The 24,770-nt window shown below is 42.3% G+C and overlaps 3 protein-coding genes and 1 long non-coding RNA gene across 6 annotated transcripts in view; 2 read left to right on the top strand and 2 right to left on the bottom strand.

Annotated features, from left to right (window-relative positions):
- Positions 1-6,528, top strand: part of LOC111837846 (chromodomain Y-like protein) — a 41,339-nt gene extending 34,811 nt beyond the window's left edge. The window contains exons 5-7 of one of the 3 annotated variants that reach the window (XM_023800256.2): positions 1,493-1,703; positions 3,189-3,290; positions 3,884-6,528. In XM_023800256.2, coding sequence (XP_023656024.2) covers positions 1,493-1,703; positions 3,189-3,290; positions 3,884-4,042 — 472 coding nt within the window. In that variant the 3' untranslated portion in view covers positions 4,043-6,528. Of the gene's footprint in view, positions 1-1,492; positions 1,704-3,188 lie in introns of all 3 variants that reach the window. The other 2 variants (XM_023800255.2, XM_023800254.2) reach the window with 2 other exon arrangements.
- LOC111837847 (uncharacterized) lies at positions 30-2,577 on the bottom strand. The gene is made up of 3 exons (XR_002836752.2): positions 2,436-2,577; positions 1,443-1,725; positions 30-891 (listed from the first exon to the last, which is right to left on the bottom strand). It is a non-coding gene; the product is annotated as an uncharacterized lncRNA (long non-coding RNA).
- A 4,765-nt stretch (positions 6,529-11,293) lies between the features above and the next one.
- ppp1r3g (protein phosphatase 1 regulatory subunit 3G) lies at positions 11,294-12,444 on the top strand. The gene has a single exon (XM_023800160.2). The coding sequence runs from the start codon at positions 11,335-11,337 to the stop codon at positions 12,181-12,183; it is 849 nt and encodes a 282-aa protein (XP_023655928.1). The 5' UTR covers positions 11,294-11,334; the 3' UTR covers positions 12,184-12,444.
- A 3,993-nt stretch (positions 12,445-16,437) lies between these two features.
- LOC111837854 (LYR motif containing 4) overlaps positions 16,438-24,770 on the bottom strand; it is a 42,143-nt gene continuing 33,810 nt past the window's right edge. Inside the window, exon 3 of the mRNA XM_023800266.2 lies at positions 16,438-16,834. Within this exon, the coding sequence (XP_023656034.1) occupies positions 16,763-16,834 (72 nt within the window). The 3' untranslated portion in view covers positions 16,438-16,762. The remainder of the gene's footprint in view (positions 16,835-24,770) is intronic.

The raw sequence follows: 24,770 nt of genomic DNA on the forward strand, positions 1-24,770 counted from the left end.
GCCAAAAATGCCATCAAAAAGTTAGCAATCAAATGTTTATTGATCAAATGTTCTGCCAAGAATCCATTTTATTACAGAGAGCAGGCGTGAATCCTACATGTACCTTTTAGGTATACGGCTGAAAAATGTAATCTTTGTGAAAATCGACAGAGGATGCCGTTCCGTGTTGGTTGCATGTTGGTTGAGTGTGGCACAGGGTCACGCCAAACTGCAATCAGCAAGATGTGGCTTCTTGGAGCTCCATCCCAACGCTGGCTGCATGTATGATATGTTAACAATGAGAGCAACTGCATGAACTTTTCTGGCCCACTGAGCGAGAATACTTAGGGAATGCAGAATGAGAGGAAAGCGACGCTTCCTGTTTGGTCTGTTGTATCAAAGAGACGTTCAACTCAGCCGACAGTGAATCGGGCGACTGATAATCAAGCTTCATAATCAAAGAGCTGTAGGGTGCCTGGATCGCTTCACTGTATCATCTTAACCAGAATTTGACGACTGAAAACGTACATGGACAGAGTAAATTACAGAACTTGTACCTCATACCCATTTCTGTATATAACGGAGGATCTGTCATCACTGTAAATCTGCTCCATGTAGATGCCTGCTGGATTTCCAGTTGGTGCTTACGCATCAGAGAGAACATAATCCCTTAACCCCGCCCCCCCACAGCAGTCAGATTATGGTGCTGTGGGACTCAGACCCGGGTCTGTATGACTCAGCCCTCTCTTTCCTGGCCACTATGAGCACTGAATTTGTTTTCCAGCTTCACTGTGAGTAACTCGACCTGTGGAGATCCTTTCTCTGTAGACTTATTGCCTCTTGTCCTTGCTTTCCTGGCACTGTTATTCCAACTTATTTGTTCAGCTGTTTCCTTTTTTATTGTTGCTCTGCCTGTGGGTTGGAGGTAAAGAGAGAGTGTACCAAGTTTCTGAAAGTCACACTGTTAACGAAAAATAACGGGAGAGGTTTTATTAGGGCCTGTAATACTGCCAACTTCAAAACCACGACTTAACTCAATTTGTCAAAGGTTCTTTCTCAGCGCTGTGGGCGGGCAGATAGGTTCAGGGAGAATCATATAGTACCACTGGTTAAATTTGAGGCTGTAATGCTATGTGCAAGATGCATAACTGTAGCCATTGAAGTCTGTTTTTCTAAAACCCCAGACCCCAGACAGTCCACATTTTTGCTCCTTCCCAGCTCCCAGCATGCCTGTACCAGGTATTTGGTATTTTTGATTGGTTGGTTCAGGTGTGCTAGGAAGGAGCAAAAGTGGGGACTGCCCGGTGATCCCCGAGGACTGGCTTGAGCCAAACTGGGTTAAGGGGTTAAGAGAATATTATAAGCAGTTAAATCTTGTCAGCTTAGCCGGTTATTTGGAATTCAAAACTGCATGGCTGCAGTGTTGTAGGGTGTTGGCATTTTTAGATCCCCCAGACCCCCACCTCTTTTGTGATTGTCATTGAGGATGACCATCCCCCTCCGCTTCATCCAGGACCTTCGTGAACACCTTCATCCAGTTCAAGAAGCCCATTGTGGTGGCGGTGAACGGCCCCGCCGTGGGCCTGGGCGCCGCCATTCTGCCGCTGTGCGACGTCATCTGGGCCACCGAGAAGGCCTGGTTCCAGACACCGTACGCAGCCTTCGGCCAGACACCCGACGCCTGTTCCTCCTTCACCTTCCCCCGCGTCATGGGGGTGGCATCTGTGAGTCGTCTTGGAAACGTATCTGGAGTTTTTTTTAAAAAAGAAAAGAAAATGCGTAAATACAGCTTGTCAAATTTGAAGCCAGTGCATCTGATGATGCGCCATTTTTATCGTTAAACTGTCAACGAAGCATCTAACAAAGCTGTAGGTTAAAAATCCTCAGTACCATAAAGCATGCTAATTGTACATGAAAATTTCTAATTACTGGGATAAATATCTGTGTGGGGGCGATGCTTCAGTGATATCAGCAGTAATGATTCAGCATTCAGGCCCAGGAATATGTAGGTATATTTTAATGTTTGTATGCAATATTTACATTTAAATATGAGATGGATTTGCTGTTAATTATTAGGTGCAAATACCATTTTCAGAAATGACATTTAAAAGAATTCAAACAGGATGCAGTTCACTAAAGGAATACATTTTAATGTTTGCCTTTCTGAAACTGGTAACTCCAACCTGTGGTCATGATTGTACAGATGTCGGCTATTTAAATATGTAACACAGCAAATATCAGATTGGACAGACTGAAATACCGTCCCTGTCAGAACAGCTTTGATTTTATTAATGGCATGAACTCAGGGGTGATGTAACTTAGAAGTAATGGGAAATAATGGTAGGAATTGTTAAACCCCATATTTAAAGAGGACTAGTGGGCTGCCGCTAAACTGAAAAAAGACACTGAGACACGTTGTGTCTTCTGACTGTAGGTGGCAGCAGTGCTCCACTCACCATAGACGAGAGCCTTGGTCTGGCTGCTCACTGGTCATCTCAGACTGAGCAGATATTCAGAGCGTGTTGGGCCTCATGCTGTGAACCCAGGACTCCCATCCACGTCTGCGTGGTGATGGCTATTAGATGGCCGCCAGCTGCATATAGGTGTGGTTATAGGTTAGGCTAGGGATAATAATTAACAAGGGCACACCGCCCTTTGTCCTGCTTGTCTCAGATTTAGGCCGACTGCCGTCAGCTCTGATGGGCTGTTCAGAGCCAGGCAGCACTCAGCTACAGCCTCCTGCTGTTTTTAAGCCTCCCCTTGAACCTCTTCATCTCCTAACTGGGGGTGATGTATGGCTTAGTGGGTTAGGACGCTGTGCCTGTGATTGGAAAGCCCCTGGGTCAAACCACACAGTCTGCAGAGAGATCTCAGCGTCGGGCCCACGACGGAAGGCCTTAACCTTAGTGCCAGGGACTTGCTGGCCCTGCTTTCTCAACTGCACATTGCTTTGGATAAAAGCGTCTTGCTAAATAAAATGTAAGAGTCATTCTTTAAGACTCATACCTCAGGTTTATTAGGATGGGACACTGCAGGCTCACTCAGTGGACCTGCTGTGCCCAGGTGTCCCTCCCCCGGCTGAAATTTCCTGTCCGATTTTAAAAAAAAAAAAAAAAAAAAAAAAGAATGGTATTGCAGTAGACCAAGAAATAGCAGTGTAGTGTGAGCAGGAGAACAATCTTCTGAGTGTTACCCCTCCCCCCCCACAGGCAAACGAGATGCTGCTGAGTGGCCGCAAGCTGACAGCCCAGGAGGCCTGCGCCAAGGGCCTGGTCTCCCAGGTCTTCTGGCCTGGTACCTTCGCTCAGGAGGTGATGGTGCGCGTTAGGGAGCTAGTCTCTTGTCATTCGGTCGTAAGTCATCCTTTGATTTTGCTTGGTTTGGGGGGGGGGTATCTCCCCTTCTTTCTCCTCACCATACCCTCAGACACCTCCCCCTTCCTGTGGGTGTCGCCTTCACTTCATTCTGTCGCTCTTTTTCACACCGATCAGTCATCTGCTCCCAGCACACACCAGGGTCTTTGTATGTGTGGGATGTTTACTTATGTGCAGGAGGAAAGGAAATAATCTCCTAATGAACCAAAAAACATTTATTTACATTTGTTTACATTTATTTACCAAAGACATTTTCTGAACACCTGGAAAATGAATGTGTGCTGGGAATGAGGCTTGGGGCTGCATTCTGAGTGTTTGTCCCTTACACTGATTCTCATGAATGGCCACAGTAGTGGAAATGTTGTGTGTTTGCCGTCCCCGGCTTGATTGACACATTTCCTGAACGCATACTCATATGCTTCAGTTTTCTTTGTTTCTACACACTCATTCATTGTCATAAACCAGCTTTTTTTTTTTTTTCCCCCTTCCACCGCGCGTTCACCTGGGACGCGGGCGCCGGCGGCTCTTAGGTGTTGCGGGAGTCCAAAGCCTTGCTGCGTGGCACCAGCAGGGCGGCGCTAGAGCAGGCCAACGAGCGGGAGTGCGAGGCACTGAAGCGGGTGTGGGGCTCGCCCCAGGGCATGGACTCCATCCTGAACTACCTGCAGAAGAAGATCGATGGATTCTGAGAGCTGACCTTTGCTTCCCTTCCCCACTTCTGACGAGGGGAGCGACGTCGCTCCCAGGTGGTGACCCATGCATCTGAAAGCCTGTCTGACCGGAGTTGACTAGGGGAGAAATGTTTGCCTTAGGGAGTCTTGCCAGATACCTGGACAGCATGTGATGCTCACCTCTGTTCCTCTCGGCGTTCTTTGTGAAGATGTGCTACGTTGGAGCTGTTTGTTCCCCATTGCCTGCTTGGTTGTGACTAGGAAGGGAACTAAACTTTTTAAGTCTTTCATGATGCAGCAGCCTTTATTTGACAACTCTAACATGCATAAATATTCATCCTAAAGTTAGATGACAGAACTTGTCATGGAAAACCGCCATTTGAAATTACCTTTTAAATTTATTATTATTATTATTATTATTGTTGTTGTTATTTTTTTAAAGTCTTGCAGATACATTACTTCAGCAATGACAAGACTAGCAGGATCATAGATTGTACCTAAGGGTAGCTTAGGTTGACTTTAAAATATATGGCTATGTATATAGCATTAAGAATATATACCTATATATTTATGTCTTATGTCTGTATCACCATTGCTGGGTGAAAGTGAATTTACAGAAAACGTGTATGCTTCAGGTCTCCTTCATTGCCTACTTCAGGTAATTGTTACACCAAATGTTTTCTATTGTTGCTTCTGTTTGGTCAATTTCGAATAGATGCATTAAGGGAAAATTCAAGGGGAACTCGCTTTCTGAAAGATTTAGTATGGTTTTCCATCTGTTAACTGTTAACTGCAGCTATATTTTGTCAAACGGCAATTTTCAGAGTAAAACATTGATTGTAATCAGGGGTATTATCCTACTTCTTGTTGTTTTAGGAAATCCAAATCAATGTTCAGCAAAACTTTCTGTGATTTTTCAGGCCTATCTGCTAGATTAGGCCATTAAGAATTGAGTCATAAGCCCAAAATGCCATCTTAGTGTACCTTTTTTTTTTTTTTTAATATAGATATTCCTCACTAGTTAAGCACCTCGTCAGATAGTAGGGTCCTTTTTCTGGGCTTTCAGAATTAAGAGTACTAAAGGTCAGAAAGGTAGGAAGCAAACGTGGTGGCTGAATTTGTTTGGCATCACTTGTGGCTAGAACCAAACTATTATAAATGACAATGTTGTTGTCTGAGCTTTTGAACTTTTGATATATCCAGCCAGATGCCAAAATGCAGACACATGAACGCAAACTAATATTACAATGAATTTTGGCTGCAGTTGATTTCATTTGATGTGGTGTAATACCTCAGCAAAGTGAGGAAAAATACACTGTAAATTATTTTTCGCACATAATGATTAAAATGGAAGTCTCTTGGTTTAAGACATTTATTCAATAGTTTGACTGAAGCCTTTGCAGTCAAACTTGATTGAATCTGATGGCAGCAGATAACAGTTCTTTGTCATGACACACGATATTTTATAGAGCTGTAGATCAGAAGCCAATGACAGGCCAGAGTCCATCTCTTCTTGGTTTAGATTCTATGCAAAAAAAAATATCATCTGAACACACCACACAAGCAGTAAAAACCATTTGTACTGACTTCCACCCAGTTCTTCCTGAACTTGTCTTTCTGAACGCTGTTTTTCTTTCATCAGTATGTGCCCTTAAATACACAAGTATGAAAAGAAGAGGATGATGTGAAATGGGGGGGGGGGGGTGATGAAGATTTATATTGGGGGTCATTTTTCTACTGTGCTGCAATGCAAATAATCCTGTGCTTTCGTAGCTTTTCATTGCTTAAACGGACAGTGAGGACCTTCCATCCCGTACTACAAAGAGAAAACTGTATCATCTTTGTGAGTAAGAATAGCTGCATCTGAACCACACTCAATGATTTCCATCTTTACTTGAAACACTGCAGTGCTCTTTCAGCGGAAAGGAAACTTGGGGAAAGCCTTTTGTTACGTTAAGTCTGCCATTCTCTGTTGGTGACCTATATCTGTTGTTCAAAACCAGTGCCTTGGGCCATGTAGTAGAAAGGTGAGAAACCTCAATCATCGTCGATGCAGGGATTCTGAGTTTCCTCATTCGCCTTCATAACTTTCTGGTGTCTTGTTTGCAGAAATGAAGCAGCCTTTGCAGTTAGAGACTTTTCATGTACTGGAAGCGGAACTGATTGTAGGTGAACAGAAATAACCTTTAAACCCATTGCTAAACGAAGAGGTTATTTTTTTTTGAGGGGGGGGTGGTGATGAAATGTACCTTATTTTTGTACATTGAATACAGATTTGACTGAATACCCTGCTTTTCTTCTCCCCCAAAAGAACCATAGAGTGTGTTGGTTTTTTTTTGAATGCTTGGTACAGTACTTTTCATCTCTGGGACCTATTTTGTTGTAGTTTATAAACTATATATAAATAATATATGTATATTGTATAATATGTAAAGTTTTTTATAGATTAAAATATTCAGCTGTGAAAAGTGGTCAAAATAAATTGTCTGATTTCGTAACACAAACTTCTTAGTGTCTTGTATTTGAGCGTGAAAACATGTCTGTTTCATTTTCCCATTGCGTTCCACCTAGTTTTGGTATTCTTTGGTAACTGGCCACACGAATTATATAAAACAAACAAGCTATTATGTTTAAATGTCACCCACTGTTAGCGTGGTCGTGATCAGTACCAAAATATTCCTGCATTGTCCCTCCGCAGAAGCCTGTGGACTCGAGCACTATTGCAGAGTAAAATGCGGGTGGTTCTGTGTTTGTAGCAGTTATAAAGGGTAACAACTTGTATGTTTTTCTACATTTTGGAAGCACGACAAGGATAGACTCAAGAATGTAAACTGCTTCCGTATGCAAATTCGGCAGCTGTGTGGCGAATTCTTCCATTTTCAGATAAAATCCTGCTACTACACTGCAGATTTCCTGTAAGCAGCAATGAGATGCAGTTGGGAAGCAGCTTGTGTTTGACACTGGAATCCACCAGCTAATCGGATAGATATGGTGCATCAAGATGAGGCCGGTGAAGTTGAATTTCTTACAAATAAGGTGGCCATGCTGCTACTAGTTGGGGATATTCATAACAATAACACTTTGCCCAAGAATTCCAGTCAGTGTCAACTGTCAACAGTTTTTACATGGTAGTGAGTTTTTAACAAAGGCACCAGTTAAACTTGTTTTCAGCTAGTGAAGATGGTACTGTCAGTATTGGAAAGGTATTCTTAAATTATTTTTACAATAATATGTTATTTTTACATCTGAGTACTGTTCCCCCTGGTGATAGAACAGTGAAATGGCATGGTCGTTTCCCGATGGTCTAAGAAAAGGAGGACAAACAGGGATGTGACTGGTGAATTGGATGGTGACTATGGTCAGGCCAATGCAGGCTGCAATGTTCGAACCAAGACGGGCAGGAGCCATAGAGCTGGTGGCCCCCTGTCATCAGGCTAGTTCTGCGTAATTGTTTGGTCTTTCTTGAGTGTAGGTCATAACGGTAGCCTGTAACTGCTAATGTTAGGTGCAGGATGCGTGGATCTCGTACATAAAACTAAAGTCCTTTGTTGTGTTGCATGATGGCCCCTGTTGGCAGTAGTGTTTACTGTCTTCAGGATTAAGTTTTCTTTTTATAGGCCATGTGCAACAGGTGCATTGGAATGCTGAGTCATTCAGCCAGACTTGGATACGATGGACTAAATAAGATACAAAGCTACAAAATTGGCTATATATGGTCAGTGGCTGATAAAGTACAGTAACACATTTCTGAAGTGCATGTGTCATAGATATGACTGGTACTGGAAATGTGTATGTTGGAAATTCGAATAGCTTAGAAAGAGAACCTGTTCCTGAATCTGGTAATCAGTGAGCAGCTTCCTTCCCCAGGCCATCTGAATCTGTCACTTTTGTCCCTGTCTGTCTGGTCGTCCTTTTTTTTTTTGTTTTGTTATTTTGTACCAGTCAATTTCAAACAGCCTGGGGGTGCATTGTAAAGACATTTGGCATGTTAGATGTTTACTCATTGAAATGTACATCATCGAGCTTTCTCGCACGAACACCCGGAGGCTCGTGGCCCGCCAGCCGCTGGTCACATGGTACCGAGTCTGACCCAAACAGATGATGGTTCTCTCAAGGTCATGTGCTACCGTCATTGGTCAAACTCCACGGCTGACATCATGAGATCAACAAATATTCATTAACACTGTATTAAGTCTTTGTTTTTTTGTGAAATAGTTGATGTTTTTGAGAACAATCCATAGCAATCAAAATAATTCTTAATTGAATGAATTCTGTCCTGTGTGTTTGTAAGGGAGACCAAAGAGAGTTGTTGAATGGGGTCAGTTATTCAAAGGGACACTATAATCTTCCTGAATAGATTAGAGTCCCCCAGGCAGCACTGATGTTTAGCAAACTAGTACAAATTTGTTTTCTTTTTCCTTTGTCATTTTTCTACATTTTAATAAACATGAAAATGTGAAAAATTCGGTAATTGTCATTTCTATGTAGAGATATTTACTGATCCTCTTTGTTTATCACATATTGCTGTTAATTATCTTGTATTTAGCAATAGTCTGAAGGATGCATGTAAGAATTTGTCTTATGTAGGGGAGACCAGGGATGAGTGTAGCACAGGATAGTTGTAACAAAATATATTTCTCAAATGAGGTATGAGGTACAAATGACACAACTCACTCTGCACATGCTCAGTTTAGCCTGTTTCATACGTGAAGAAGGATCCTCCTGTAACAAACACACTCAGATTTGTAAGCAGAAAAAAAAAATTGAGAAAGAAGTCTTGGGTTCCCTGCTTAGACTGCTACCCCCGTGACCAGACCCAGAAAAGCGGTAGAAGATGGATGGATGGATGGATAAAAAGCTATTAAAACTTGAAATGTTTTGACATGATTTTTAATGTTACATTTAACCCAGGGCTGTGTTACAACTATCACTGATCACTGGCTATTGGGTAAATTGTAACGTTTTACACCATGTGTGTGAGGCTATTCATTGTGTCTATGTAATACAGAGATAAAACCTGTGCCATTTAATAGAAGAACCGTGTAGGTAGTTTGTGTCAAGTTTTGAATGTGATTCCTTAAAAGAGTTCTGAGGTGTATTAAAAAGTGTAAAGTAAAAAAAAAAAAAACTTTAAAACTTGAAATATACAAGCATTTTAAAGTATTTTCTTGGTAGACGTCTGACCCCTTTAAAATGCGGGGGGGAAATAGGTTGTGTGTGAAAGCATCGTTTTCAGTGATTCATTAGTAACACCCCGGCAGCCAGAATGCCAAGAATGCAAACCCAAGGGTTAGTGCTTACATTTTAATGTCATAATTACCATTCCGCGTATAATGCTTTGGCTTGGTATGTGGGGGAGTGGTGAAAGCGTAATTACGTGCTGAAATACACATCAAAATTACCGCTACGAACCTCTGATTTAATTAGACGAGTTCAGCAAACACTACCCAGTTCGCAATTTGTGATGTTGTCCCGTAACGATAGAAATGTCAATGTTTCTGCATGTACACACATATTTCTTTCAATGTGAGTACACGTGAGAGTCAAATAGCAAATTTTAAACACACAAATAATCGTAGTGTGGAAAATTCAGAAATCTAATGTAGCCCGCCCAGCGTCCAAACCAACGATTCTACTTGAAGTGCACTTATACTGTCATTTAATTTTTCTATTTGTGTTCATATTGCACAAGTATTGTGAAAATTGCATGTTTAGTTGTTGAATTTATCTGCGCTTCTTTTGCTGTCGTTTGTTGCATTATTTTTTTTCTGTACTGTTCAAAGTAGCCTATATATAGGTCACTATGCACGGTAGATGACGTACAGAATGGCTCACTAGAAAGTGTCTGGCTTAGCCAAAGGGACAGATGATATTGTTCAAAACCTTTGAACTTGATAGTTGGGTAAAACTTAGACGAGGGTGGTCTGGGGATGGTAGGTATGTGGTGGGTGGTTAACTATCAGATGTGCTCACAGATGCATGAATGTGAGGAAGATGATAATCAGTATTACATAAAGGTGTGGTGATCGTCTAACCGGGAATTGGGTGAGTTCAGTCTTGGAGGATTTGAGCTTTACACACCTAAATGCCATGACACCTAGATGGGCATCTGGCGTGAGGTCTGCACATCTAAAAGGGCAAGGAAAATGGCCGGAGGTGAATGTGACCGATGAGTTAAGAGAAACGGCGAGCAGTGATGATGCCAAATGGAGGGATGTTTCAGGTCCAAAAACTGAAAACTGCGGGGCCACTGAGAGCAGACTGTGCTTCTTGTTAAATATAGCCAAGGGGGGGAGAGCTTCGGAGCCCCCTGGCGCCAGTGCTGAACACGGGGGACCGGAGAATTTGGCAAAATGTAATAATGCATTTTATTTCTTTATTAGTAATATACATTGACTAATCTAAACAAATGCAATTACAAATATAGGTATACGGCTGATAATCACTGTGAGATATTGAACTGTCATAATTAATCGAGCCTTTCACGTAGAGACACTTACTTTAGGATTAATTGTACGAATGTTCTGTCAGCACTGGGTTTTCAACAAGTCGAGAGGGATGTGGCGCTTTTTACGACTATAAGCAGGCCTATTAAATATTGGAATTATAAAAGTGTATTAAATGTGACCAAACTTGATTTGACAGATTACACAGATTACATAACTGATCGTTTACAGATCTGAGGCGTTGCGTCACTAGGGGAACGAAGACCACCCGTTCTATCTGCTCGTTATTAGTACAAACCCTTGCCTAACTCCGTCACAACAGGGACTCTTTTTTTATTTGCAATAAAGTTAATAATCAACGAAGTGTTCCTATTCCGTTTTCATGATATTCAGGTAAATCGCAAGTGAAGCACTTCAGTGGCAAATCATAAGCACGTAAACCGTGTTCAGAATTTGCTGCTTTTGGTGGTTGCAAGAGCATCGTACTGCAAGTCAAACATCAAATTTCCTGAAATCCGAGAAGTTTCTTCACCAAGTTACTTCAGATTATTTTTAGGAATGGAAGCTGATTATCTGATTTTTTTCTTATATGAATATTATACGCACATATTGTTTCTATGGGAAAGAGAAACATCTGGCATAACGGGTTGCTGATATGTAAATACTGAATGATTGACTAAGGGAGAGTCTCCCATTTTGCAAAAGTCGTCACGATGAGTTTTTGAGTACATATGTATCTTACTATTCGTATATTACGTTGCTGTGACGCACTACAGAAATACCTCTGATCCCAAGTTCATACGGCAGTTTTTGTTAACCTCAGTCCGTTGGATCACCTTCTGCTTACTTTAAAATCAAACCGGCATGGATGATCACAGCACCTTGCCCAACTCGATAACCCAAAGGGGCTCTGAGCAACCAGCCCAGCCTACAGCGGGCTGCAGTCAAGTAGATGGAGTGGATGGAACAGCAGAAAACGAAAATCAGATGGAGGACACTTTCATGGACTTGGAAGACGAGATGTTCTTCAAAGACAGACGGAGAGCGAAGTCTCTGCCTGCTTATCCAGAACAAGCCACCCTCTTTAATGAAATTTCGCAAAGCTGCCGAAAGAAAGTTAAGTTTGCCGACGCGCTGGGACTCAGCCTGGCCAGCGTGAAGCACTTCAGCGCCGCTGAAGACCCACAGATCCCCTCCAAGGTCTTCTCCAGGCTGCAAAATTTCGTCCATCAACCTGACAAAGACCTGCGGGAGGTGTGCGAGAAACTGGGCTCCACCTTGACCATGGATCGCTTGGTGCCCACTTTCAAGATGCCGGTGGAGTGTAAGGATTTTGAGACCCGTGTGAAGCAGCGACAGGTATCGCTGGAAAAGGTGACAGTCACGATGTTTGACGTGAAGGGGCTAATCAAGGTGCCTGCTGGTGCTGGATACAAGAAGGAAGTCGGGGTGAGGTACACCTTCAACGACTGGCTGTCCTTTGTGGATGCACAGGCCATAGCAGTGCCGGTGGAGGACTCGGCTGGCACCTACGAGCGCTTCACCTTCACCATGTACACGCCCCCCTTTTTGGAGGCCGGCTCCTTGGTGCACTTTGCGGTTTATTCAAAGACTGATCAGGGTGAGTTCTGGGACAACAACGAAGGGCACAACTACACCTTGAAGTACCACTGCACCACCAGCAATGAAACGGCAGCATTCAATGCTACCTAAGGGAAAGACGTTCAAGAAATGTATATCCTTTGATGAAATAAAAGCAAGTGGCATGTGCGCTTGTGTTGGTCCTGAGTTACTCCTATCAAAAAGGCAAACAATTATCTGCCGCAAAGTGTGTTTTGCGACACTAATGCTTGCATATCGAAGCCTATTCATCAAGATAAATAAATGCTTTAACTATAATCCCGCAAGTGAGTTTGGGCTATTTTAATCACGCCTACAGTAGGTAAACGAGACGTTATTCTGTTACGGGGTTTAAAGCGCAGCTTGTTACCCTAGAACTGGCCAGATGTATTCTCACTACCAGTTTACTGGTACTAGTTTAATTTAAACTTAAAGGAAGATAAAGATTACAAAAACAATTTTTTCTTTCAATAAAAAAACAATGGATCTTGATCTTGCTTTACTACGTATGTAATATTGGGTCTTCGATATGCGTCTCAATCAACTGAATCGTTTTTCTGTCAACAATCCACGCTGCATCTTTACTATTATTCACAGCATATGCTAGTTCATACTGGTAGGTGGTATCCACGTTTTCCCCTTGCATGTAAACTTTTTCTACCTCGGTGCCGAAGTCCAAGAGATAGATTCTGTTTGCCATGTATACTGTAAATAAAAGTTTGACCTCCGGTGCAGGGATTTCATTCAGTGCATTTGGCAGTCAGATTGTCCACTGGGTTGTATGTGTAACTGGGTCTCTTATATACCCCATCCCCCAAATAACAAAACATTAAAAAAGCAGAAATCGCTGCTGGGCAAACATGCCTGTCAGGAGGTCTTTTGATGTATTTTAGTACCAATGAATACAAGCAGTTCACATTCTGTGTGATGTCACCCAGATACATCTGCTTGGTATTAAGGTTTAATCGACTTGAACAGTTTTTCAGGTATTCCAAAATTGCAGAAACAGAAAATGCACACACGGCTTCATGTGTTGCATATAACACTGATAACATCCCGTTTTCTCTTTTACTCAATGCTAAGCTTATGTACAGTTGGATTTCAAGGAGATAGATAGCACACTCTTGGGAAAAATTAAATATAATGTAATATACACGTGCCCTGTGCAGCTGGTGGTAAAGTCCAGTCCCCCAATCCTGAGCAGGGTGGAGGCTGGAAAATGAATGGAAGGATGGATGGGTTTGTACCTGACACTTTCAAACGAGTAAATCTACTATCGCTTACACAGTAAATGTGCAGCCTCAAGACTGTAACTAAGCGAGAATCTCTTAGAAGTCGATGATCAAAAGGAGCCATTTTTGTTCTCAAGTCCCCCCCCCCGCTACATGTTTCTGGTCTTCTCTGATTTTTACAGGCAACAGGCAACTTCAATCAAGTTTTTTGGAGATGGACATTTACTTTCATCATTATGGATTTAACTGTAAAACAGAGCTGCCTAGGATTTCTGCTGTAGATCTAGTGCAGGTGTATTCGAGTCACGGTCCTCAAGGTCTGAGCCCTGCTGATTTTCCAGCCTTCCTTTACCTGTGAGTCAGGTGTGAAGCCTCTGACCAATCAAAATCAGTAATTATTAAACTAGCTACCTATGAAAACTGAACACAAGGCCTGGATTTGGAATCGAGGGCCAGATTTGAAGAGCTCAGATCTAATGTAACTGATGCACCCCATTCAACTTCTGGTTGAATTCTTCATGCCTAATATTAATCTATTTAGCATAACACCAGACAACTTGTGTGTTCAGCATGCCTAAACCTGCTTAATCACAGATGCTGATACGTTTTGTCCGCGGTGACCCTTTCAGACAAGCTCTCGGCAAGTGTTGAGAAACATGACCCTTACATGCTCATTGGTCTGTCACGGTTCAATAAGTATTTTTAGATGCTTTGCATTGTGAAATACCTCCAACAGACACTCCACAGACAGAGAGTGGTAGCAAACCCACAACTGTAAAAAAGATAGAGGTGATACTGAACTGCATTACAATAAATGCATAATTTAAACCTTGAGAAATATATTATTAAACAGAATACATATGCATTCTTCTTAATCAAATGACCCATGATTTCTTTTTTTGTGATTTAAGTTTACACTATATGGACATAAGTACTGGGACACACCTCTTAATAACTGAATTGTATCATTCAGACCCATTGCCACAGGTGTATAAAATCAAGCTTCAAGCCATGCAGTCAGGCTAGCAAACATTTTTCAAAAGAATGGCTTGTTCTGAAGACCTCAGTGAAGTGTGGCAGTGTCATAGGATGTCACCTTTGCAATAACTCAGTTCATGAAATTTCTTCCCTGCTAGATATTCCACAGCCAAATGTAAGTGGTATTATTGCAAAGGGGAAGCATTTAGGAACAACAGAAATGCATCCATAAAGTGGCATGTTAATAACAGTGGGGTCACCGAGTGCTGACGTGTGTGTAAAAGTTGCCAAAGCTCTGTTGACTTGATAACTGCAGAATTCCAAGTTTCTTCTGGCAACAAAAACTGGACACCATGGAACGGGCTTCCATGGCTGAGCAGCTGCATGCAAGCTTTACATCAGCAAGCGCGGAGTGGATGGAGTGTAGAGCACACCGCCACTGGACTCTTGAGCAGTGGAAATGTGTTCTGTGGAGGGACAAATCACGCTTCTATGCCTGGCAGTCTGATGGACAAGTCTGGGTTTGGCAGCAGACAGAACGTTACCTGCTTGACTGCATTGAGCCAAGTGTAAAGTTTGGTGGAGGAAGGATAATGGTGTGAGGCTGTTTTTCAGGGGTTGGTTTAGGCCCCTTAGTTCCAGTGAAGGCAACTCTTAATGCTTCAGCATACCAAAACATTTTAGACAATTCTATGCTTTCAACTTTGTGGGAACAGTTTGAGGAATGACCTTTTGTGTTCCGGCATGTCTGGCATGTCCCATAGCACAAAGCAAGGTACAGTGATACCTCAGAACTCGAATTTAATCCGTTCAGAACTCCGGATAGAATCCTAAAAAGTTCGAGTTGTGATCTAATTTTCCCCATAAGAAATAATGGAAAACCAATTAATTAATTGGTTCCCGGCCACAAAAAAATTACACCTAAATATGTTTTTTTTTAGCATTTAAACACAAAATGAACCGGATAAAACAAGAAGAGCATATACTGTACTAAACAAATCTAAGCGCATTTATCAAAACAGTAATTTGTAAAGTAAGAAAATAAATGTATTCAAACGATGTGTCCTGGTCCGCTCTTTCCGTGTGCCACGCCCCCTCGTTAACCCCGTGTGGAATCCCCGTGTGATCAGCTGTTTCTGGTTGTTGTCATTAGTCCTCTGTATTTCGTCCGCGTTTCAGTTTGTTTCCCCAGTTCAGTCATTGTATTGTCCGTCTGCGTTTTGCCTGCCTTACCTGTAATTAAACCCCGTATTCCCCAATACCCTGACATCTGCGCCTTTGTCTCTGATCCGTCCCCGCTCGGCACAACAATATTATTATAATTAAATGTATTAACTATTTATTATTAATATTAAAATAATGAATAAGAAATCTTTATTTTAAAATGTATTTTATTATATAATAATAATTACTGTTATTGTCTATCATTGTCTAAATGTATTTTTACTGTCTAAATATATGTATTCAGTTAGTGTAAACATGCACGGTGCTATCACAGCTAATGCGAGGCTGAGACTGAAGCGTTACCCTTTGTTTCCGCTGAGAGACGTGCCGCGTGACTCATTTCCCTGCGCATACAAGATATCTTAGGTCGGCGTTCACGGTTTGACTACTGAGATTCAGATCGAGCTCTAGATTATTTTTTTTCGAACTGGTTGGTTCGACTTTTAAGAAATTCGAGTTCTAATGAGTTCGAGAACTGAGGTGCCACTGTACATAAAGACATTTATGGGTGAGTTTGGTGTGGAAGAACTTGACTGCCCTATGCAGAGCCCTGACCTCAACCCCATCGAACACCTTTGAAATCAGCTAGAACGGAGATTGCGAGCCAGGCTTTCACATCCAACATCAATGTCTGACCTCACAAATGCTTTTCTGGATGAATAGGCAAAAATTCCTCCAGACACACTCCATAAACTTGTGGAAAGCCTTCCCAGAAGAGTGGCAGCTGTTATAACTACAAAGAGGGGATCAACTCCATATTGTTGCCTATGGATTTAGAATGGGATGTGATAAAATTTCCTGTAGGTGTAATGGGCAGGTGTCCCAATTCTTTTGCAAATATAGTGTGTGTGACCAACATCAAACGAATTTGAAAAAAGTGTCTGAAGTAATCGTATGAAGTGCATTCACACAGTAATGGAAACACAATCTTTATTTTCAACCATTTCAAATGGCAAAATACATACAATGACAAAAAGATACTTTTCAAAAGTAAAGAAAAAAAATGTTATGACAGTGGGATGAAATCTGCACATACCATATACAGTAGGTGCTTACCCCACTACACGGCTGTGGCCTGGGTGGAAAATTACTGGTAATAACTTTAATTGCCACTGGAGGGCACCAACCCATTCCCTCTGCCAGTATCCTAGCGAGGACCACTACAAGTCAATGACACTTCCTGGAAGTGACCAGTCAACATCCTCTTCTGTCATTCTGTCTACATTCTCTCCCTTCATTCAGGAGGCTTTCTTCATCCCTTCGGTTTCCACCACGGTCTTCTGAGCACTGTACAGCTTGCCAATGGCTACCTGCCAGAGAAGACAAGGGATCCTTAATGCAGAAACTTCAATATCCTCTTACTTGAGCTAACATGAAGACTACATAATCCTGGAAAAATTCAAGCATATATCTACAATAGAACTGCAATCAGGCTTTGTTCTGGACATTTTTGTTGGCAGCTTCGGTTGAATAAATGTGTTCAGCAACAATCAACTGAAAAGTGCAAAAGGTACAGAATTATATGTAATTATTTCAGACCTTAAAATTTCACATCAGATTAGCATTCGTTAGGTTTCTGTTGCTGACATGCAGGGAAACTGTAATCGAGTCCAATGGCGGCTTGTAACCTATATCTGGCAGAGCTTGCTGTTGCATCAGATGAGGTCAAGCCCTGGATGAATATGTCTGATGTAATCAATAAGTCTACCAACTGGAGACTGATAAAGTTTACTCTCTGCCCTTTCACTGTGGATTAACACTGAAGAAGATTTATTTGCCATTTGTACTAGTGAGTACAGCTATATAGGAATTCTTTGGTTTTCCCATCTTGTTCTCCTAGGACACAGAAGCATAGGTGAGAGCAAAGTTGGGGTCAGAAGGCCATTTATCCGGCATCCCCCCCCCCCCCAACCCCCGGAACAGTTTATGAGGTTAAGTGCCTTGCTCCAGTTCCCAGCAGTAACATGATTACTCTGGGGATTTGAAATAATGACCACAGGGACTCAGATACCGACTCTTAACCTTCACACTACCCCACTGGTGCTCACAAGTCAAAAAATAAACCTTAAAAATATAAAGGGATGGTTTGCTTTAATATTTTGAAAAGTAAAAAATGAATCCAACATAACTTTGAGCAAAACCATTAAATTAGGCAAAGATATTGATTTACAGCAGTAAATCACTGACAATTTTTATCGTGTCTTACATATATTTCTCAAACCGAGCACAAGAACTCCTATCAAAATATATGTATAAAAGGTTCCCACAGCAAAAATACGCCCAATGCACATTCTCTGATGTCACATATGGCAAACTGCAAAAAAATTGCAAAATAATTGCAACAGATGCTTAAGCACACAGTACTGTATGCCAAAGCGCGGTGTCATGTCTGTTTCTTGCATTACTATTGCAATCTAAAATATTATTTAGCCTATAATATTTAAGGCAGAAATTAGCTACTAGTTACTGTCAGCTTGAATGAAATGTGTGACTAAAATATACTGTCCAGACGTGGTCAAATCATCATGAGAATCTGAATCTGAAAACCAGAGTTCACATGCTCCTCCATGGAGGTAGGTCGAGACTGTGGGCCCAGGGCAATACATGATTAAATAACCTCTCCAATGATAAAAAATAATGAATGACAAAATGGGAAGAATCTAATCTAATTCCAGCATTGTGAAAAGTGCTCACCTCACTGGTTTTGTTAACATTTGCTTCTTAGTTTGACATTTCACGCTTCTCTTTGTCACATTCTTATTAAATCTTTTCTTACACCTGTATTTCTGTACCTTCAGCTATATCACCATAGTAACGTACGTTTTCCTTTGATAAACAGGATTAAGAGCCAATTGGTTTTTAAAGACACTCTGTGGGTGAATTCACAGAAGAGAGCCCCCTGCTGTTTGGGGGAGTTCGGTGCTCATCTCGCTTAGTGGGTAGACGACACCAGGGGGCGTACTGACCAAGTCCAGGCTTGTTTGTTGTCTCATAATGTGTGCTGATCACAAAAAGCAGAAGAACACTGTTCATTTACACAGACTTTATATCACTTGTACCCCAGCCTTGTACCCTGTGCTGCGTGGGATAGGTTCCCAGCCCCCATATGACCCTACCCAAAATAAGCAGTTGGATGGATAGATGGATTTTCCACTAACATATATGTGTGACTGGAATTGGTGCAGTTAGAGGGAAATAGTGTCCTGCAGCCATGCTGGCAACGAATGATTGCTAGTAGACTAGACTGCTAGCAGAGTGTATTGTGTACGGTGTGTTTTATTGTTTGGGGGAGGATGATTATCCCAGGTTAAAGAGCATTTCCCAGCTGTGTGAGAAACGACGGCAGTAACAACAGGGTGGCGGGGAAGGTGTAGTCAATATGTCCAAGAGGAAGCAAAAAGCAACTCGCTTACGGGTTGGTATGGTTTTTACAGCCTGAAAAGCCCATCCATCCATCCATCCATCCGATCATATCCTAATGCATGCACAAAGATGGGGTACACTTCAAATGTGATAGAGCCCAAACAGTGACATACTAACTAAATTACAGACAAACATTAAGTCAACTCACTTTATTGTCATTTCACACACATGAGACGAAATTGAGATTTTTCAGTTTCTTCACAGAATCACAGTGTAGGTACAACCAAGAACTATGCAAACTCATATCTTATTTCCATATTTATACGAGGCCTCTGCAGCACAAGCTTATATCATTTACCTAAAATTACACACACACAAAAAAAAAACCTCTGAATCACAAACGGAGCAGATCTCCCAAAATCAAGCAGATGGACAGCCAGAATCTCCCAGCCCAGGCAGGATGTTCAGAAATGGGGCCACAGAGTCTGATTCACATTTTATTCTCAGAATAAGTTCCTCTATCCCCTTGGTTGCCTTTGAGATCTTCCTATCACTGTCCACGGTCACTAGAACCTTCTTCGCCTGCCTGGATACCTGCCGCTGCCACTCGCTAATTTTGGAAAACAATCACAGCAGCCGCACATGAGTCATTTTCTCCCATGGTGGGATATTCTGTGGCCAGTGGGCTGAGTTTTCCCACATCCGGCCCTCCGGACACCTCTGTACTTAGCAGCAAGCCTGTATATGTGCTGGTGGTTCTGGAGTGGGCTGGGTACTCGTGGTACGCTGTTCAACTCACTCACACAAGGGCTCTTTCATGCTCTCATGCTGACTGCAACCTCTCATCAATTTCCTGCAGCTTCCTGGATGCTCCACTGGGTCAAAATCCAGGTAGCAGGACCCCTTTATAGCATGGCTGGACCAAACCCAGGAAACTGCGAGCCCAAACTCGGAAGTGTCCGCAGTAGGGCCTGGAACAGGGACTGGCGGCATTGCTTTCAAACAGGGAGGTCATTCGAACTTCAGCTTCCGACGTGTATTGAGAGTTTGGCACTATTAAGGCCCAAAACAAAGAATGCCTTTCAGGCACAAGGACAGATAGTACAAGTACAGGTTTAAACCCCCCCCCCCCCCCATATCGGTAACATCTACTGTGGGGGGCCTATTGGTAGCGTTGCGGGACAACCCATGAATTTTTTTTCTGGCTATGGGCCTCATGCCATTTTCCTGGAGATCCGGTAAGACGAGCGAATCAAAGCTGGCCACATCTCGGAGAGCTGCTCTTCATTGCAATACACAGACAGCATGCATCAGTCTGATTATGGACGGGCTGAGGACACCCTGGGATGCTAGAGGTGGTCTGTGGGTCAGTGGTTTAAGTCACTGTGCTTTTGATTGGAAGGCTGCTGGTTCAAATCCTGTCCTTGGCACGTGTCTCCTGGCTCCTTAGCCAGCCAGCCTCTGCCCCTGAAATGGGTGCTGGCTACACAGCCTGACCCTGTGCTCAGGCCTGCATATGTGCGTGTGTCTCAAAGCAGAGCATGATGGGATATGTGAATAGAAGCAATGCAACGGACTATGCAAATAAAGGATTACTTTATTAAAAAAAAAAACACTAAGGAAATACATTCAAGACTCCAGGGGCCCTTGAAATAGACTAAGCATGTGACCCTTCATCCTCCACTACGTTCCCCAGATGACAGTCGTCACAAAAGCAGTAGTGACAGGCACACATCTGTGTCCCCCAGAAAGGTCTCTATTCACCCTCCCAACTGGTGGAGGAGACAGATGCTTCGGCGCCTCAGACTGGGAAACAGCTGCCCAGACGAGAGAAGGACATCACCTCAGGAAGGGAGTCCATTCCAGAGTGGCCGATTCCCATGGTGCACTGCTGCAACCTAAATGCTCTGGCTCATGGCGTGGTGTCAGGTGGCATTGAATTAGTAGAGCTGGTCTGCCTATTTTCGTTTTTTTCCCTACCCTGCTCATACTTACACTGCAATACACTACGAATCCCAGCAGGGTTCACTTGGTGAAGATTTTTTTTTCGGTAATACATTCTTAACTTTGTAGGATTTTTTTTTTTCTTGTGATGGACTGACATCTGCTCTAGGGCTCTAGGGTGTAGCCCTATGTTGAGCCCAATGCATTCTGGGATTGGCTCCAGGTGCTTTCTGCAACCATGACCAGGATAAGCAGTTAGAAGATTGATGATTTTTTCTTTTTCTTTTTTTTGTCGTCTTAATGTCTCTGTATAGAAAATGCACACTATAATTGACCTTACTGCTTCAGATCATTCTTTTTAAGAGACTTATTTTAGCAAAGTTGAACAGTTTAAAGACAGTGCTGTAAATATCTAAGGTCTTTTTGTACTTCAACGATTACAGAAATTAATTACAAACAAAGATGTGGTAATAACTTCTTGTCTGTGTTTGAACATCTCATCAATTGAATTGTTTTATACTATTAGGTAACAACCAGTAATGACTGATTTGAAAACACTCAAGTGGAAAATTAAGAGTCTAACAAATTCTGTTTAGAAAAAGTAATGTTAACAGATTATCGTGAAACAAAAAAAAACTGCCTTATAACTAATACGCATCGAGGAAAAACAAACAGCAGCCGCGGTAACTCATGTGTTTTCCCGCAGTCTCAGCAGGGGGCAGTGTAACGCCACAAACGGAACACATGCCGGTTCAATCGCTGTCACTCGTATCTACGCACCTTAAGTCCATGATACTGCATCGCTAACATTTTATGCATTTATTTTATATATGATGTCACTGGAGAAGCGGAGCGCGGGACTCAAGCGTGTATCTCCTTTTAATCGCTGCGGCAGGAGCAGAAAACTGGGCGCGGCGCTATATTCCTGGCCCCTGCCACCCCCGCATGCGCAACAGTACTACCAAACAAACAGTAAAATGAATGGTGCTTCCCGCTTCTGGATGTTATTACTGTGTACGTCCTTATTGCACGATCTTTGCCACCAGACTCTTGTAACTCCAAGATGTAATCGCACAGGATTCACTGGGATTAACATTAACCTACGGTGCCCAATCACTCTCCTCTTCCTCAGCCTCTTGGTCTTCCTCACTTTGGTTTCAGCCCGCCGATTCTTAGGTACAGTTTTGACAAAGTACAGCCTTGTATTGACATGGAAACTATGCAGGGCTCACAGTAGGTTAGGCTGCGTGGGTAACAATTAGAAAAAAATCTGCTAAAACCGCCAAGATCTCAATGACGAAGCTAAGAATACTACAAGTGAAATATCTCGTAAAACGACTGATTAATTCCAGTTGTTTTTTTAATTATTATTATTATTTTTTTTTATATATTAACCTAAGGAAGGTTGTACATTTTAAAACCTCTATGTGTTCTGTTAACCAGTGCAATTATTAGAGTAATTTCCATGAATAACTAAATAAATAATTCCTAGCCATTCATCAGGTAAACAAGCTATTAGTAGGCTGTTATTAATCTGATATTTTCATATGGATTTCCAATCAATAACATTAGTGCCACAACCTCAGCTAGAGTATGTGGTAAGCTATTTATGCAGTACATTATTACAAGACAGCCATAAATCAGGTGATCAGACTTGGATTTGCAACCACAGGAGGAAATACTGGAAAAACTGCAGCAAATATACAACACCAGGATCTCTCAAAAATGACTCTTATGTTACTAAAAAGCACAGGATAAAATAGGAAGTCAACCCCCTGGTCAATTCTCAGAAGCGTTTGGGTTTTGGTTCCTTGGATCAAACACAAAACAGTCTGTCACCACACCATGGGGAATTCCGCCCGATACGGTCTCCGAGTTCTACATCTGAGTATCGCTGGAGTAACTATGAAGCCTAAAAATACAGCAACCCATCTATGCAAGAGATGTAAAGCATGAAAACCGCATAGTAGCCACACCTAAAATACAGCAGGAAAGACACTCATTTCCGTCTCACTGTCGGCAGTTGTGGGAAAGTAATTCATCCCATGCATCGCCTTTCAGTGGAATTGCGGCATGCGGACTGAGGCTGTCCCGAAATATAGTTCTCTGCAACTAATGTCTAATATAAGACCTCTCATCCTGCAGTATGAGTTCAAATATCTGCATACATTACAGGACCTTAAACAAGTGCTTTGGTATGAAATATAATTCCACAAAAATGGAAAAAAAATCTGATGGGGTGCCTTGTGTCCTGCCTGGAATACACCCCGGCAATCCTGAGCAGTACTAGTGGGTAGAGGATGGATGGATGGATGGATGGATGGATGGATGGATTTGTCTGTTGTTGCCTGTAGTCAATGGATGACTATAATGTTTAGTGTTCAGGTAATCTGTATCATAAACAAATCCATTTACACCACTGCTACTGTGAATATCCTGTAAGGTTACTGCAGAGGTGGGACAGCGGTACATATGGCCTCAGGTTTGGAATCCTGCTTTGTGTATGTAGAGTTTGCATTTGCCCTCTCTGCTTGCATAGATTTCCTCAAAGTCCTATGGTTTTCTTCCACGGTCCAAAGCAATTAGTATATGCTTTGTGATGGTCTGGTATCCCGTCCAGGGTGTCCCCTGCCTAGTGCCCTGTGTTACTGTGATATGCTTTAAGCTCACCACGAACTTGTACTGGGTAAGCAGATATGGAACATGAACGAAAGGCATCTATAATTAAATAAAGAGTCATAATCCTTAACTTGGGATGCCACTTGTAGCCATCCTGTATTATCTGACGATATTCACAGACCAAAATACAGCCACATAGTGACAAATTTAATCCAGGTCTGGCTGCATTTTATGTGATAGATCACACGCTGCCAGAGTGCAGCAATTTAAGTGACACGCTTCAGAAAATGCAACCAGCATCTCCTGCCTTTGGATCCAGCAGATCGTGGACCATGACGTAGCATGACTAGCTACTGGTGACAGCAGTGGGCACCGCAAGTGGCAAAAAGGGGAGAACCCCTATCCGGTTCAAGCCCCGGCCAAAACCGAAACGCATAAGCTGCACTTGCCAACATCAACAGCTAAAAGACCTGCGGTACTGGCTGGCAACAGAACCTGGGCCCGGATTTAATGGGTCACAGAAAACCCACCCTGTTAGCTACAGCAATGCCAATTATCAGGGATGGTGATTTCCTTCTGATGGTGATTAAAACAGATATCCGTCCTAGGACATGTCATAAACATTCTGAGCCACAGAAACGTGGGCAGGAAGCAGGGGAGGCCCTGAATGGGATATCCATCCATCGTAGGGCACAAACACGCCACAGACCACAGGCAATTCAGAGACACTGCCTCGCCTAGATGCAACCCAGATACAACCCAAGGCCTAGATACCTAGATACAACCCAAGGCAGGAAGAATCATACCTGCAACCGTGCGGGTGCGAGGCTACAGTGCCCCCTACAGAGCTGCCACAAAAAAATGAATGAACATGAAAATGAAAGATCTGAGATGATGATAAAACACTGGTAGGGAAAATAATTACGTGTTTGCTTTGGAGTTGGTAATTTTCTGCTTTCATCAGTGTTTCTCTGAGGCTATTCAGTATAAGACATCACCACACCCTTCAGTACTAAAGATAGCAGGAACATAGAACAAGAATATTTTATTAAATATGTGCCTCTAGAATTACTGAACAGTGAATCTTCTCTGTAATCCTGCAGAACATTATTAAATAAAGTCTTATTTCCATTACATTTTCAGGAAAAGGTTACTGAAATAGGCACAAGATTTGGTACGATTAGAAAATATCAGTTAGCAATTGAAAACTAATTAGAAATACAATTCCTTACCCCTGCTATAGACTATGAACAAATCTCTTAAAATTCAGGTACAAAGCCTGAATGCTCCACCACAGAGATCACTAACACTGAGACTACA

The sequence above is a fragment of the Paramormyrops kingsleyae genome, chromosome 1 (assembly GCF_048594095.1).
Source record: "Paramormyrops kingsleyae isolate MSU_618 chromosome 1, PKINGS_0.4, whole genome shotgun sequence".
NCBI classification, from domain to species: Eukaryota; Metazoa; Chordata; class Actinopteri; order Osteoglossiformes; family Mormyridae; genus Paramormyrops; species Paramormyrops kingsleyae.

What these genes read in the sequence shown, in the direction of transcription:
- ppp1r3g (XM_023800160.2), top strand. Translation starts at nt 11,335, where the DNA reads ATGGATGATCACAGCACCTTGCCCAACTCGATAACCCAAAGGGGCTCT.